Here is a 17,453-nt window from a genome sequence, read left to right on the forward strand (position 1 = left end):
GTTTTTTTTAATTTTTATTGACAGGTGGCACAAAGACGTCATATACGTGAGTGCAGTCATAATTGGGTGAAATACAGTGGCTAGCAAAGTATTCGACCTTTTGTCAAATTTCAGCCTTCAAATATGAAGATTAAAAATTAGATTTTTTTTTTGTGAAGCATCAACACCAAGTGGTACACACCATGTGATGTGGAAAAAAATTCATATATTTAAATAGATAGTTTTGAAAAAACGGAATATTGCGGTGTGCAATATTATTCCATCCCTTTATTGTCAGTGAAGCCAACTCATTCCAGAAGTTCCCTGATGGTTTCAGAATGATCCAATGTTGACCAAAATGACTGATTATGATAAATGGGGTCCACCTGTGTGTAGTCTAGCCTCAGTATAAATGCGGCTCTGTGATGGTCTCAGAGGTCTGTTAAAAGACTTTCGGGGGAGCAAACAGCATCGTAAAAATGAAGGAACAGACCAGACAGGTACGGCATAAAGTTGTGGAGAAATTTAACCCTTTCAGGGACAGCGGTTACTACAGTGGACAGCTTATCATGTTATCGGGTTACAGGGAGCATGAAAGGGTGCATGCAGGATTAGGATACGAAAAGGTACACACAATCTCAATCATATTAAAATGGGAAGAGGAGGCGACCACTGCAAACCAACCAAGACCCGGCATCGCTCTGAACCTTCATCCCAAACAAGGAGAGCACTGATCAGAAATGCAGCCGAGAGGCCCATGATCACTCTGGATGAACTGCAGAGCTCCACAGCTAAGGTGCGGGAATCTGTCCAGAGGACAACTATTCGTCACACACTGCTCAAATTTGGCCTTTACGGAAGAGTGGCAAGAAGAAAAGCCATTTCTCAATAAAATCCATAAAAATCCCGTTTGACGCTTGGCAAAGAGACCTGGGAGACACAACAAACATGTGGAAGAAGTTGCTCTCGTCAGATGAGACCAAAATGGAACTTTTTGGGCATGATGCAAAAAGTCATGTTTGGCGAAGAAGAAACACGGGAGTGTACATCACCGTGAACACAGTCCCCGCTGGCAAACACGGTGGTGGCAGTATCATGATTTGAGCCTGCTTTTCTTTAGCCTGGACAGGGAAGACAGAATTGATGGGAAGATGGATGGAGCCAAATCCAGGGCCATTTTGGAGGAAAACCTGTGGAAGTCTTCAAAAGACCCAAGAGTGGGATGCAGGTTTTACCTTCCAACAAGACAATGATCCTAAATAAATCAAAATATAGAGGAGGATGGTTCCAAACGTATCCAGGTGCTCGAATGGCCAAGTCAAAGTCCAGACTTGAATCCATTTGAGAATCTGTGGAAAGATCTAAAAACTGCTGTTCATTTAATCTACCTGAGCTGGATCTGTCTTGCAAGGAAGAGTGGGGAGAAAGCTCAGTCCCTTGATGTGTCAAAATGATCGATACGCCGAAAGACTTGGAACTGTAATCGCAGCAAAAGGTGCTTCTACAAAATATTAACTAGGGAGGGAAGTGGGGTGGGGGATAATTTTACACACTCATTTTTCATTACTGTTTTTTTAATCTCTAAAAAAAAAGTTTTAAATATTGTATGAATTTCATTCCACTTCACAAGTGCGTCCCAACTGGTGTTCACAAAAAAATTCCAATGTTGAGTCTTTGAAGCCTCAAATGTGTATATATATCACAGCTCGCCCATCTCCGCTTTGTTCCAATAGCCCATTTTTCATCGAGGTGCTCTGGTTCCCCAGCACCTGACTCAGACCTTGTTTGGCCGGGCGACGTCTGAGCCGGCATGTCATTCGTTTTATTGTCTCTCATCATTGTATGAGGTAGGCATTAGCGTGAAGGGTCTAAAGCGGTACACGAGGCCAGATGAATAAACAGGCTATTCGCAACACAACCTGCGAAAGTGTACGCTCAGTGGCAGGGTCCTAACAACAGAGCTGACCCACCAGGACTGGAAACTGAAAGGTACTGGAAAAGCATATGGGAGAAGGAGGTTGCACATAACAGCAGTGCACAATGGCTGGTGACCCTGAGAGAGGAGCACAGCAACCTCCCTGAACAGAACCCATTTACCATAACAGTGGCAGACATACAGGAAAGAGTCTCAGATATGAAGAACTGGACAGCACCAGGCCCGGACATGGTCCACACCTACTGGCTAAAGAAACTCACAGCACTCCATGAGCGCCTAGCAGCACAAATGAACCATCTGCTGAGGGATGGGACTCACCCAGGATGGCTAACCGAAGGGCGAACGATCCTGATCATGAAGGATCCCTCAAAGGGTGCAGTCCCAACCAACTATCGGCCAATAACCTGTCTCTCCACAACATGGAAGCTCATGTCAGGCATCATTGCGGCTAAGATAAGTGGACACATGGATCAATACATGAGCGAAGCACAGAAGGGCATTGGTAGAGATACCAGAGGAGCCAAACATCAGCTCCTGGTTGACAGAACAGTCGCACAAGACTGCAGGTCCCGACGTACCAAACTGTGCACAGCCTGGATTGATTACAAGAAAGCCTATGACTCGATGCCACATACATGGATCACTGAATGCTTGGAGTTGTATAAGGTGAACAGGACCCTAAGAACCTTCGTTGCGAACTCGATGAGGATGTGGAAAACCACACTTGAAGCCAATGGCAAGCCACTTACCCAAGTGTCCATCAAATGTGGCATATACCAAGGTGATGCACTCTCCCCACTGCTGTTCTGCATAGGACTGAACCCCCGAAGCCAAGTAATCACCAAGACAGGCTATGGATACCGCCTCAGAAATGGAGCTACAATCAGTCACCTCCTCTACATGGATGACATAAAGCTGTATGCTAAGAGTGAAAGGGACATAGACTCCCTGATCCACACAACCAGGATCTACAACAGCGACATCGGGATGTCATTCGGGCTTGAGAAATGTAGTCGGATGGTGACTAAGAGAGGAAAGGTAGTCCGCACTGAAGGGGTCTCACTCCCTGAAGGAACAATAGCAGACATTGAGGACAGCTACAAGTACCTCGGTATACCACAAGCCAATGGCAACCTCGAACTGGCAACAAGGAAAGCGGCTACGGCCAAATACCTCCAGCGAGTGAGGCAAGTTCTAAGAAGCCAGCTCAATGGCAAGAATAAGACCCGGGCAATAAACAGCTATGCCCTGCCAGTGATCAGATACCCTGCAGGAATAATAAGGTGGCCAAAGGAAGAGATTCAGACCACGGACATTAAGACCCGAAAGCTCCTAACCATGCATGGGGGGTTCCATCCCAAATCCAGCACCCTGAGACTGTACGCAAGCCGAAAGGAAGGAGGCCGGGGACTAGTGAGTGTGAGATCCACTGTCCAGGATGAAACATCCAAGCTCCATGAATACATCAAGGAAAAGGCTCCAACGGATGACGTACTCAGAGAATGTCTCAGACAATGGGGAACAGAAGATGAGGCGCTGGAAGAGGGACCATCATGGGAGGACAAGCCCCTACACGGGATGTACCACCATCACTGAAGTGGCCGATCTCAAGAAGTCCTATCAGTGGCTAGAGAGGGCTGGCCTGAAGGACAGCACAGAGGCACTCATCCTGGCTGCTCAGGAGCAGGCCCTGAGCACCAGAGCCATTGAGGCCCGGATATACCACACCAGACAAGACCCAAGGTGTAGGTTGTGCAAAGAGGCACCTGAGACGATCCAACACATAACTGCAGGGTGTAAGATGCTGGCAGGGAAAGCCTACATGGAACGCCATAACCAGGTGGCTGGCATAGTCTACCGAAACATCTGTGCAGAGTATGGACTGGAAACCCCAAGGTCAAAATGGGAAACACCTCCGAAGGTGGTGGAGAATGACAGAGCGAAGATCCTGTGGGACTTCCAGATCCAGACTGACAAGATGGTAATGGCGAACCAACCAGATATCGTGACCATAGATAAAGGGCAGAGGAAAGTCGTTGTAGTGGATGTAGCGGTCCCAAGTGATGGAAACATCAGAAAGAAGGAACACGAGAAACTCGAGAAATACCAAGGGCTCAGAGAGGAGCTGGAGAGAGCCTGGAAGGTAAAGGTGACAGTCGTGCCTGTGGTGGTCGGAGCACTCGGGGCAGTGACCCCCAAACTAGATGAGTGGTTGCAACAGATCCCGGGAACAACATCGGACATCTCAGTCCAGAAAAGCGCAGTGCTGGGAACAGCGAGGATACTGCGCAGAACCCTCAAGCTTCCTGGCCTCTGGTAGAGGACCCGAGCTGAATGGAGGACGAACACCACCCGAGGGGTGAGACGAGGATTTTTATATATATATATATATATATATACTGTATATATATGTATATGGGTCTCACTGAAATACATTTCCAAATATTTTGCTTTTATTGATCTCTTAGTCAAAAAGGTTCCCGACCCCTGTGATAAACTGTCCACTGTTGTAACCGCTGGCCCTGAAAGGGTTAATGTAATGTCATGCTTACTCTGTCAAAAAACTAAAAATATATAAATGCCACACAACAAAAACCTACATATTGTACATTTTTATTTGCTTTTCAGTTCTTTGTACTGCCTTTTGTTGTTTATAAATTCACATTTTGGAATTTGCATTGGGAACCAGGATGTTGTCTTTCGGTAGTGCATAAGAAAGGGGAAAATAGGGAACACGAGTGGATAAAGTGTGTTGTATTGACACTGCTATCTTAAGACCAGTAATCCAAAGTATGTTGGAACTAAATTTTCCACAGAAAAAAAATAAGTCTTGAATAATTATCAACACGTTCATCGCCAGCTACCAGCACATCCAATCGAGTTCCACAATCATCACAACAAAATATTACACAAACAGAAAAAAAACCTAGAGTCATTTTATCTGTTACATTCAGAGTATTTGTTACTTCAATAAAAATGTTTTCAAAATATTTATCTGACCCTAATACAGGATTAAAATTGCGCGTGGATTCTGTAGGTGGCTCTGATCACATCGCAATGAAATGGTGCCTTGTACAGTCTGCATAAGGAGAGAAACTTCATGTCAGCCTTCAAACATCCTCTGGCGTCCTTCCAACCTGCGGAGATAAAATCACGGACATCCATCGAAACAAAATTAGCCAATCTCATTTCGACACACAACTCAATAACCAGCAAATAGAACAATGTGTGTGCACACTCTGTACTCCCTGGCTGAAGCTTGCATGTTAGTGATCTCTAGCTGTAGCCTTTAGCTTAGCATCTATCCCTTCATTTAAAACACGTGAGAGTGAAAACACAGAACGAGGTACACATAAGAGCAGCAGCAAACAAATAAGAATGAAAATTTATGTCAGGGCCCCAGGGAGCCATTCCAAGATCATTGAATGAGCATACATCAAGGTAGGTTAGTTGAATGTGTATTTTCCACACTAAAAGGCGCACTGGATTATGAGGCGCACCTTCAAAGAAATGGCCTATTTTGTAATTTTTTTCATATATTGGACGCACTGGATTATAAAACACAATCTACAATGCATTCACTAGATGGAGCTATGCTCCTTCCATTCGACTCGAGAGGCGTTCACGACCGCCTCCGAAAAAGGTAAATTAACGATTACTTCAATGAAACTACGAAAATTGAAAATAATGCATCAAAACAGAAAATCAAGCAAGGAAATCACAAAATAAATTCTATAGCCCCCCCGTACAGACTTTATTTTGGCATTTCCTTGAGCGTAGCTCCAACAGAATGATCAGATGTCAGTAAAATGTCGGAGACTGGACTGTCTCAGAAGTGTTTGTTATTTATTCCTTTGTTGTGTACTGTATTCATAAACGAAGAAATCACTAAATAAATTCTGTACGGGGGCTATAGAATTTATTTTGTGATTTCCTGGCTTGATTTCCTGTTAAAAAAACAACACCACTGCGCTCCTTTTTTCGGAGCTGCAACAAAAACCTATTGAATAAAGCAGCGACACAGTTCACTGAACCAACAGCAAATTATAACATTGGAAGCATGTCTCCAGCAAGGAGCCATCTTGGGGGTCGACATATTACTGTAATGACCATACACAAGGCGCGCCGGATTTTAAGGTGCGCTGTGAGTTTTTAAGAAAATGGACGACTTTTCGGTGCGCCTTAGAGTGCGGAAAATACGGTACCTGTAAAGCAGTGTTTGAAATTTTTGGGAATATAGTTTGTGGTATATTTGATTTAAACTGTGAAAAGGCATTTGTCATCACTTTTGGTGACTGTCAATTGCACACTATTTCCTAAGAAAAAGAAAACCTTTATTAGTCTCGCAATGGAGAAATTCCCAATTCACAGCAGCAAAGTTATGAAAGGAAGAAGTAGAACAACAAAATATAGGAGCTGCTGGAAAGGCAGCCACTCTCGCGGCGCCATTTTGAAGTCAAAATAACAAAAATAACACAACACAACACATAGGACACAGACAGTCGTGCAATCTTCACCACTTTTCTGCATACACTTTGTTGTCTGAAGCAGTTATAGATGAAAAAATGATAAAAATAAAAATAAAAGCTATATCGCAACAGCTGTGATCGCAAGCTGTAATTGCAGACTGTTGAGCGCTAATAACTTCCGGTGACGCAGGTCACCTGGCACCGTAGGTTAAAGGTGACCTGCTTTATTTTATTTTGTTTTTTAAATAGCTTTTGTGAAAGTCAGACTGATAGGATGATTTGAGTGAAGTTGCATTCGCAACTAAAAATATATTACTAACATGCACAGAGACACACAAATGTTTGCTTGTTTTTTTTTCCTCGACACCCCCTCGCAATCGACTTGGTGCCAGTACGCGAGCTACCAGTCGATCGCGATCGACGTAATGGCCCTCCCCCCCCCTGCTCTAAACTGTCCCTAGGTGTGAGTGTGAGCGCGGATGGTTGTTCGTCTCTGTGCGCCCTGTGATTGGCTGGCAACCAGTTCAGGGTGTCCCCTGCCGACTACCCGAAAACAGGTGGAATCGGCACCAGCACAACCGCGACCCTCATGAGCAGGCGTCGGCAACCCAAAATGTTGAAAGAGCCATGTTGGACCAAAAAAACAAAAGACAAATATGTCCGGAGCCGCAAAAAATTCTTAAAAAAAGTCTTATATAAGCCTTACATGGAAGGCAACACATGCTGTATGAATCTATATTAGCTATCTTAGCCTACTATGAAAATGACTAAGCTGGCTACAAATACACAATGAGCCTTCACGATTAAATGTTTTTTTTTCCCTGCAATGCATCTTGTAGAGAAGGCCTGCCCAACATTTTTTGACGGACGATCGACTTTTCGATCAACCAACCTCCCGCGATCGACACGTAACCACACGCGCGCATCCACATGCATTTATACACCCATGCCATAATGAGCAACAGCCATAACGGCTCCTAAAATGATCGAGGCTTGGGCCGCCTTTTTGCAGCGTGTTAACTATGGTAGCTCACGTCTCACCTTAAAAATGCTTCTCTCAGCCATCCACATTCCCATTTTTTGCCAGTACCCTCGGTGAATTGTACATGAAATGCTGATTTTTTTCACGACAGCCACCTGCCTGGCATCCCGTCCTGATAATAAAAACGTGTGTTGCAGGCTATGATGCAAATCTTCGTTGACAGAAATGTTGATCTTTAAGATTTATTCTACACATTTTAAAGCTTGGAAAACATTAAGAATGTTTGTGTCATGTTTGTCCTACAGAAACCATATTAAAACAAAAAATATATTTCCCTCACTCATCTTTTTCCATTTTCAAACATTTTTGACAAAAGCTCCAGGGAGCCGCTAGGGAGGTGCTAAAGAAAGAGCCGCATGTGGCTCTGGAGCCGCGGGTTGCCGACCCCCGCTAATGAGGATAAGCATATTAGAAAATGGATGGATGGTTTAAAGAAACTTTGGGCCACTTGAGGGTGCTCTGAAAAGGAGCATGTGCTGATTTGGAAAGAGAATTAATGAGAAAACGAGGATTGAAAAAATATAGATATTTTGAGACTTTTTTGGTGGTGGTGGTGGTGGGGTGAATTTGAACTGAATGTGTCATCCTCTTGTGTTTTGACAAACTCCTCTGGGCCAGTTTCTAAACCATGTGGCCTAATGAGTGTCACGGGTGAGCTGTTGGCAATCTCAGCTGACTTTGGCCCAAGGTGGCGTACACCCTCCACTAGTCACGAGAAGATGATGATTACAAAGTTTCACCAGCTAAATGTTCCTGATGTTAACAAGTGGCTTGTGATCTTTGCTAAGCAGCAACAGTTTTACACTTAATTGCAGGATAAAGATGGACAAAAAAACAGTTTTTTCGTGGCCATTAAAAAAGACACATTATTGACCCTGAGGGGACCTGTGGAGTTAAGTGCTGCTTTTTATTAGATGAAAAGAAAGACACACACACACACACATACAAACAATATATAATTATCAATGTATACTGTAAGCTTGTTCACATTCCTCGAGCCAATGATGGCATGAAACCAAAAAGAAACAAAAGTGTGCTTTTCCTGCTAGCTGTGTATGCAGACTTAGTGTCTCTGAGAATAAAAAAAACCCATCTAATTCTTGCCAGACACTCACTCAACTCCTCATCACACACACATACACACGCACACGCACGCACACACCGGTCTCTTGCTGTCTTTCCACCAGCTGCTGCTGTCTGACAAACTGATGATGACTGTGTTTTTCCTCTCCTTGTTTCAAAGTATGCTGGAGCAGATGGCTTGGAGAGGCAGAGCGGGGGAATGTGTTGGAAAGCCTGCTGGGGAATGTGCCAAGTGTGTGTGTGTGTGTGTGTGTGTGTGTGTGTGTGTGTGTGTGGTTTCAGTTCGCGTGCCTTTTCACTGCCCTCTGCCCTTCGTGGCGCCAGCTCCACTTCCCTTCCACTCTAAACATCTGGTGTCTGGGACTTTGAGAACGCACACACACACACACACGCGCGCACACACACACACACAAGCGTGTGCTCGCGCGCACACACTGGCAAGCACATCGAGAGACAGCCTGCTAGCAGGGGGGAAAGCCCTTCCAGAGTTTTCATCTTAAGGAGTAAAATGTGAAACTTGATGCTACAGTTCTACTACATGATACACAAAAGTGATTTTGTGATTGGATAGTGGATATGAGTAGAATCTAGGTATTATTAAAGTCGGATTATATAATCCATTTTAAATTTATACAGTGAATTACCAATCTGTGTGGGCACCAAACTGTGCAAGATGACAAAACATTTGCCAAGGAGACGACAGCGATTGGGGCAATCGATAATCAGCGGAGCTAATCTCACTCCAACCAGATACCCAGTCCATACATCTGTGTTTGTTCTCAACGCTGTGTTGAAGGTAAACCTGACTGCTTTGCAATGATACAAAACATGTTACTTACTCTACAATGTCTACAATTTAGTTCATTATTCCAAGGACTACAGATTTATAAAATAGATCGGCTAATTAGTACTGTCTCATTATCTTAAAGGTACAAATGTGCCACAAATGTTGTGTTCTTTGATTACTGGAATGGCAACTGACTCCCCAGCATGCTGTACGCTATCTAGCCTTGAAGCTAATGCGAGGCAAAGGCAAAGCAAGCAAAGCTGTCAACTGTTCTAGGTCAGGACCTTTATTTTTGCGTCTTGGCACACAATTTTACTGAGGGAGATGTTTGAATGGCGTAGTTATTGTAGTTGTTTAAGAGGGCCACACTGTTGTCGAGTCTTTGTCACTGCTTCCAAAGTTTCTCTCAGAGCTTGTCAACGTAAGGATATTAAGTGATGACTACCAAACGAAAACAAACATAAGTTACTATTTCGGGCTTTCTTTTTCAAGCCCAGGTTCTCATTCTGATCTCCACCTCCAACATGGCGGACAAACAACTCGATCCATCCAGAAACTAACACAATCGCCAGCCTGAGCTAGTTAAAGATGCTTTCGGCCTCAATACGAGAAAACTGTACGCATATGTTTGTGTGTAAGGGACAGGAAGCAGGATGACAAATGACCTGACAATAAGATAGAAGTCTAAGTCTGGGTTATGTTACTCAAAATCATTACGATGGGTTATTTTCTGTACAATTCCAAATTGTCCAGAATTCCAAATTAAACAATGAATGTGGTAATGCAAACAAGGTCAATTTGATGAAGGAGAACGATGACCACAAATGAAATGATCTTGCAGTATATGTTTAGTTCACACTGTTCAGTTATGTTAACAGGCGCACAGTGCTACGGCCACATCGGTCCCATATCTTGATGGTGCAGTGGTAGTAAGGAGCCTGATCATCCAAAGATTTTAGAATTCAGTTTCCATTTTTAAATGTTACTTTTATTTTAGAAGGTCCACCCAACTCAAGTAGCTTTGGTGTAGTTTAGCTGCTATCTTAGCTTGCTACATTTAATGCAGAATATCATGTCACCGAGCTCACTACATTTGCTAAGTAGCTTTCACAACACTGCTTGTTTGACAGATGTTACTTAAAATAGTACAAATACAGGTACCGCCGTTTATGGCAAAACTCCCTCCCTATTTCCTTACTTAAGTGAAAGTTGATGGCAAAAACCGTGTGATTTGTCTTGGCCAAACACTGAAGAAAGTTATGTCAAAGTAATAAAATAAATAAACACCCTAATAAGTAAATAAATAATAAAAATCGAAAATTTATGTTTTATAATACAGATGAATGTGTTCCAATAATTATCTATCCATCCATTTTCTAATCCATTTATCCTCACAAGGGTGGGGGTGGGGGGAGGGGTGCTGGAGGCTATCCCAGCTGTCTTCGGGCAGTTGGCGGGGGACACCCTGAACCGGTTACCAGCCAATCGCAGGGCACACAGAGACACACAACCATGCGCGCTCACACTCACACCTAGGGACAATTTAGAGTGTTAATCTGCATGTTCAATGCATGTTTTTGGAATGTGGGAGGAAACCGGAGTACCCAGAGAAAACCCACGCAGGCACGGGGAGAACATGCAAACTCCACACAGGAAGGCCAGCACCTCAGCACTTCAAACCCTGCACCTCTGCGCTGTGAGGCCGACGTGCTAACCACCGTTCCGCGATTACAATAATGAATGGGGAGACGAGTTTTTGTGTCAAACTCTGGGTGCACTTTAAATGTTTGACAACCCGATTCCAATGAAGTTGGGAGGTTGTGCTAAACAATCAATAAAAACTGAATAAAATGAATTGCAAATCCTGTTCAACCTCTCTTTAATTGAATACACTACAAAGACGGGAGATTTAATGCTCAGACTGATATATGTTTAAAAAAAAGATTTCTTTGCAAATAATCATTAACTTAGAATTATACGGCTGCAACACGTTCCAAAAAATCTGGGACAGAGTCATGTTTACCACTCTATTCCTTCACCTTTTCTTTTAACAACATTCAATAAACGTTCGGGTACTGAGGGCGCTAATTGTTGAAGTGTTGTAGGCGGAATTCTGTCCCATTCTTGCTCGATGTACAGCGTCGAGCAAGAATGGGGTTCACCAGTCCGGGATCTGCGATGAAATATTTCAGGCTTTATAATGCGACACACATTTTCAGTGGGAGACAGGTCTGGACGGCAGACAAACCAGTCGAGTACTTTTCCTCTGAAGCCACGCTGTTGTGTCACGGGCAGAATATGGTTTGGCATTGTTTTGTTGTAATAAGCAGAGGCGTTGATAACAAAGACGTTGCTTGGATGGCCGCATATGTTTCTCCAAAATCTGTACCTTTCAGCATGACTGGTGCCTTCAAATATGTGTAAGTTACCCATATGCCATTGGCACGAACACAGCACCATACCAGCACGGGTGCCGGTTTTTAAACTATTTGTCCAGAACAATCCAAATCGATCTTTTCCTCTCTGGCCCAGAAGACACGACGTCCACAATTTCAAAAAACATTTTGAAATATGGACTCGTCAGACCACAGAACACTTTTCCGCTTTGCATCAGTCCAGCCTAGATAAGCTCAGGCTCAGAGAAGCCGCTGGCATTTCTGAGTGTTATTGATAAACTGCTTTTGCTTTGCATAATACAGTTTCATGTTCCACTTACAGATGCAGCTCAGAACTATATTTACTGACATTGGTTTTCTGCCCGAGCCCATGTAGTGATATCCTTGACACGCTGGTGTCGGTTTTTGATGGAGTGCCACCTGAGGGATGGAAGGTCACGGGCATTCATCGTTGGGTTTTCGGCCCTGCGCGCAGCAATTTCTTCAGATTTTCGAAACTTTTTGATGATATTTTCGATCGTAGAGATTGAAATCCCAAAATTTCTTGCACTTGTACATTGAGGTATATTCTCCTTAAACTATTTGACCATTTTCTCACGCAGTTGTTCACAAAGAGGTGACCCTCGCCCCATCTTTGCTTGTGAATGATTGAGCAATTTGGAGAAGCTCCCTTTATTAGCCACTCATGGCAGCCACTTGTTACCGGTTAGCCTGTTCACCTGTGTAACCGGTTTTTGATGAGCATTCCTCAACTTTCTCAGTCATTTTTTGCCACCTATGCCAGCATTTAAGGAATGTGTTGTGGCTGTCAAATTCCGAGTTAAGGATTATTTGCTAAAAACAATAAGGTGTGTCAGTCTGAACATTAAATAATTTGTCTTGGTAGTGCTGCGATTGGCTGGCAACTGATTCAGGGTGTCCCCCGCCTACTGCCCGAAGACGGCTGGGATAGGCTCCAGCACCCCCCGCGACCCTAGTGAGGATCAAGCGGTTCGGAAAATGGATGGATGGATGGATGGGTCTTGGTAGTGTATTCAATTAAATAGAGGTTGAACATGATTTGAACACAACTTCCCAACGCCATTGCAATTTGGGTTTGTATAGTGGTTTCATGATGACAAGAGGTTGACCCTGCATCATTTTGATCCACTGTTACCCAAGAGGTTCCACTGTTAATGAAAACAAGTGAAATGACAAGAAGGCCACTACCTGTATCAGCAAGTGGTCAATCAGAAACGTCTGTTTTGCTTTGGCACGTTGTAACTTTGATCGTGTCAATCTATCACTTCGGTTAGAAAATCGGACTGAATGCCAAATACACTGAGACCTGATCTGAAGGACTTCAACTATTAGCACAATCAACAGAGAGGAGGTGGAATGTTCATTTCCTACTGTGCACAACTGCAGCATATTTAAAGAGGATGAGAGAAGCCCCCCCCCCCCCCCCCACGCTCATTTCAAGGTTTGCCTGGCTTTGGGGGAAAAAAGGAAAGGATGAAACCAACTCAATCACAATTCTGGAGGGTTTCTGGCAAATGGACAGGTATGGAAGAGTTTGAATTTCACAGTTACCCCGTACATACTACAACTACCTCACGGATGAGTTAAAGGATGAGATTCTTTAATCATAGCTGAGTAATGCTTGCTGACAATTTTTTTAAAAATTATTATTATTTTTTTTATAATAGGGCACTGAAAAGTGGTACCCCGTTCAACAGAAACAAATAAAGATGTGTACCACCTGAACTGAACCAAATCATACGGCTTAAAGAAATTGAGGCCTCGTGTTTGTGTCAAAGGGGGTGACCATCCCGACATACTTTAAGAAAAAAAAACTGCGATACAAAGGACTTCTGTTCTGATTGGAGAGAAGTGGAGGACACTACAGTATCAGGAAAAAAAAACGCACCAACAACACTACAGTTCAGTCAGGTGGTCATCAAAAAAGAATGAGTCAGCATGACGGCTGGAATTCTGCAAACCTGGACAGGAAGGCAACAGGCCGGAGTGCAAATTGTTGGGCCGAGGTCTGGCCAGTGAGTCAAGGGTTTCGTCCGTTCTCATAATAGATCAATATTATGGTGAAACCTGACAATATTATTTCAAAATAATCAGACTAAGACACTACGTTACCTTCAGTCAGAAAAAAAAAAAAAGCAACAAGGTTGCCAGTTTGTGTGTGGCACAGCGTTGATCCTCTCGTCATGAGCCCACGGCCATTAAAATGTATCAAGTGAGTAAGGCCTCCCTTGTTTCTTTCTGACTTTCAGGTTGAGTGAACGCTGGCGCGTTTTGGCTGCCGCTGCTCAACCCGTATTGTTTTGTGTTTTTTGTTATTGTAAAGTGTCCTTGGGTGTCTTGAAAGGCGCTTATAAATAAAATCTATTATTATTATTATTATAAGGCCAAGATTTAATTTTTGCGACATGAGACTCGGGCAAACAGTGAGAATAAAGGCTCACCTTCCTCTTCTTGCTCCTACCCTCAGCCTGCAGGGTCCTAGTGCACTGCTCCACACACTGAGAGAAGCTTTGACTGCCACGGTCAGGACTGTAGTCCAGCTCGGCCAACTGAGCCAGGGACAGGATGTAGTTGCACGCTATCCGTAATATCGCTAACTTGGATAGCTTCTGCCCATAAGAGTAGCAAGGCACCTGCAATGAAATTGTGCCAGAGGAAAACAGGATGTCATTCACAAGTTTAGGATGCTCGTGGGCTACATTCAGCAACAACCGGGCAGTGTTTTCTAATCAGCATAACACAAACCTAAGCGAGTATGGATAACGGTTATTGTGATATACTGTCTCTATTTCCCCTTGCAAACGTGTCAAAAAAAATTTTTTTTTTAATGGAATGTTGGCTGCTCACATTGTCCAATAAAAGGTAGCCATTATTTGCACGACTCATGTTTGCAAGATTTATTGCCAGATCTGCATTTCTTCCAAGGCTCATGCACACCTCGACAAGGTTTTAAGTCATTCCTGATGAAAGCAGCTTTTTTTTTTTTTTAAGTGTGGCGGTGCAACCTCATGCAAGATGTGCGGTCGACATATTTTGCCGCGATATATATTTGACAAGTATACAGTGGTGAGTATTTTTCCAGAAAGCGACTAATCGCAAAGGTATCATCTTTTTCTGGGGCTTTTGGAGACTCAAGACGGATTCTAACCAAGCCGCTAAATTTTTACAGTCAATTTAGTGTCACGAAACAAAATAAACTCGCCCCACCCAGTCCATAATCGAGCAATCAAGTACACTGTAACTGCTCGTCGAAAACACTGCGGCACTGCTTAGTGGCTTACCACTGTAAAAAGAACTCAACTCACTCATACTTTGCTTCATGTACGTGAGCAAATACGATATGTAATGCTCAGGAAAACAAACTTGGATCATCCCAGTCACAATCGTGACCATAGAGAAGAACAAAGCTCGGGTCAAAAATGATCCTGTGTAAAATTGTTTCAGAGTGAGTCATTTTTAAAAGAATATATCTGTGTTCGCGGCCCGGTAGTCCAGTGGTTAGCACGTCGACTTCACAGTGCGGAGGTAGCGGGTTCAATTCCAGCTCCGGCCTCCCTGTGTGGAGTTTGCATGTTCTCCCCAGGCCTGCGTGGGTTTTCTCCTGGTACTCCGGTTTCCTCCCACATTCCAAAAACATGCATAGCAGGCTGATTGGACGCTCTAAATTGCCCCTAGGTGTGAATGTGAGCGCGGATGGTTGTTCGTGTCTGTGTGCCCTGCGTTTGGCTGGCAACCGATTCAGGGTGTCCCCCGCCTACTGCCCGAAGACAGCTGGGATAGGCTCCAGCACCCCCCGCGACCCTAGTGAGGATCAAGCGGTTCGGAAAATGGATGGATGGATATATCTGTGTTCATTGTTTGTGCGCTTCCAGTGCGCGTCGCCGATCTCACCTGTTTCCTCAAGGCCTCAAAGGCCGCACTGATGGTGTGGACCCGGGTTCTCTCACGGGCGTTTGCTAGGAGCCTCCTTGTCTGCTGGATGGCTTTGACCTCCGGCAGACATCCGGCTCCGTCTGCGCTCGTTCCCATCCGCTTCCTTGAAGACTCCTAGCAGCAAGGGGGGGGGGGGGGGGGGTTGAAAATATATCACTTCAGATCTACGAGTGATAAGTACAGTAACATTTTGATTGTACCTTGGGAGAGTGACCCTGAAGCTCTCCATGCTCGTGGCCTTGAGAGTTCAGAGACGTTTGAGAGACGGGCCGAGCCGTAGTTTGGCCCGACATTGATGGTTCCACGGAGAAGGTCGGGGGGTTGGGTGAAAGGCTGCGAATGTCGCCGGACGACGTCACCACGGGGAAGGTGGCGCGGGGTCCTGGTTTGAATCTGTTTGAGAGTGGCTGAGATATGGCCGTGGGCCAGTGGATGATCTCTGGATTGGCAAACGGAGAGGTGGGTAACTGAGAAAGTTTGGAAGCGATGGCGCTCCCGATCCTCATGTCCAGAGCGCCGCTCTGCGGCGGCGGTGCGACCATGATGCCGGGCACTCCTGAAACGACCCCGGCGGCCCCGGTCTCACGTGACACCGTGAGGTGTCTGTGGAGTGGAGCCAACCTGTTGACATTGCAAGGCTTCACGTGAGCGTCCTCCAGCAAGTCCCCTTCCGATGTGTCCACCGTGTATGCTTTCATCCTGTCAGGTTCAAATCCACTGAAAAGTTTTTTCGGCTCGCGAGATTTTCTTTTGAACTTCTTGTGAGAGCTTTGCATTGGCATAATCACTGAGTCTTTGCAGGGGGATTGGATCCAGTTATTGGTCAGTGGATGAGGGTCCTTCATTTTTCAGCCAATCAAAGCAGTCACCCAAATCAACATCAAATAAAATATAACCGTATATTTCCATAAAAGAATCAAAGCGAGACTGTGATTTGTTTAAAACGTGGAACGTTGCAAAAGCAACACCCACCGCCGCGCCGCGCTGACAGCGGCCGCGCCGTCACGTGTTACTTGAACTTTACCAGCAGGTTTCGTGTGGCTCCACTCTGTCTGCATAGCAGCATCCTGAACAAGCCACCCTCGTTCACAAAGCTGTGAAACACATGCGATTCCAGACGAGTCGTCCCCGGCGATCGCGGCCTGAAGCAAGAGAGAGATATATAGCTTTCTTCCTCGGCGTGGGGCGCCCGTTCTTTTTGTTTCTCTCTGGGAAAGCAGTCCGGGCGAGCGCACAAAGTCACACGCTCAAGCTACAGTGAAGCCGTGACGGTCTGAGTGTGGCTCCAGCCAGTCTGCATAGCAGCACTGTGAATAACCCACACTGTTGCGCGTACACACACGCACGCACTCGCACACAGGAGCGCTAGTCAAGCCGCAGCGGCTGCTCCGAAAGCAAAGCGGTGCAGAAACACGACAAGAGAAAGTGAATGACCTCACGAAAACAACTCTGACCTGACAAAGGGAGAACCAAGCTGCATCCGGAGATGTCACGAGTGATACGCGTTTGAAGCCGTGCAAATCTCTTTTGACGGTGTCGTCAGAGGCGGGTCAGAGTGGGGTGACATCAATGAAACGGATTTAGCTCCCCCATCCAGCACTCGGGTGCCCCGAAATGAGGCTCTGGGTCCCGGTGGAACGTTATGTCACCTGTGTGCGATCCTCACAGACGACAAATCCATTCATAGCTCCTCTGCGTTGAATCCGAGAGTCCGAGGGGTCCACGGAAGGAGAAGCCCACCAGGAGTCAAGCAGCATGTGGAGCGGTCACACAAACGTTGAACCTGAGGGTGCTTGGCGTCCGACTG

General features: G+C 45.0%; 1 protein-coding gene across 1 annotated transcript; it reads right to left on the reverse strand.

The window, feature by feature from the left end:
• Positions 1–4,512: 4,512 nt before the first annotated feature.
• Positions 4,513–17,453, reverse strand: atoh8 (atonal bHLH transcription factor 8). Its single transcript, XM_086132455.1, has 6 exons — positions 17,296–17,453; positions 17,101–17,170; positions 15,847–16,788; positions 15,605–15,760; positions 14,155–14,346; positions 4,513–5,052 (listed from the first exon to the last, which is right to left on the reverse strand). The coding sequence occupies exons 3-6, from the start codon at positions 16,489–16,491 to the stop codon at positions 5,026–5,028; spliced, it is 1,020 nt and encodes a 339-aa protein (XP_085988581.1). The 5' UTR covers positions 16,492–16,788; positions 17,101–17,170; positions 17,296–17,453; the 3' UTR covers positions 4,513–5,025.

The sequence above is a fragment of the Hippocampus guttulatus genome, chromosome 2 (assembly GCF_054856545.1).
Source record: "Hippocampus guttulatus isolate MCC_2025c chromosome 2, RoL_Hgut_1.0, whole genome shotgun sequence".
Taxonomy (NCBI): Eukaryota; Metazoa; Chordata; class Actinopteri; order Syngnathiformes; family Syngnathidae; genus Hippocampus; species Hippocampus guttulatus.

Excerpts from the sequence above, each read along its gene's own strand:
- atoh8 (XM_086132455.1), bottom strand. The coding sequence starts at position 16,491 with ATGAAGGACCCTCATCCACTGACCAATAACTGGATCCAATCCCCCTGC. Across the intron at positions 15,761-15,846 it reads TTCAGGGTCACTCTCCCAAG|GAGTCTTCAAGGAAGCGGAT; the intron begins GTACAATCAAAA and ends CCTTGCTGCTAG. Across the intron at positions 14,347-15,604 it reads TTGAGGCCTTGAGGAAACAG|GTGCCTTGCTACTCTTATGG; the intron begins GTGAGATCGGCG and ends ATTTCATTGCAG.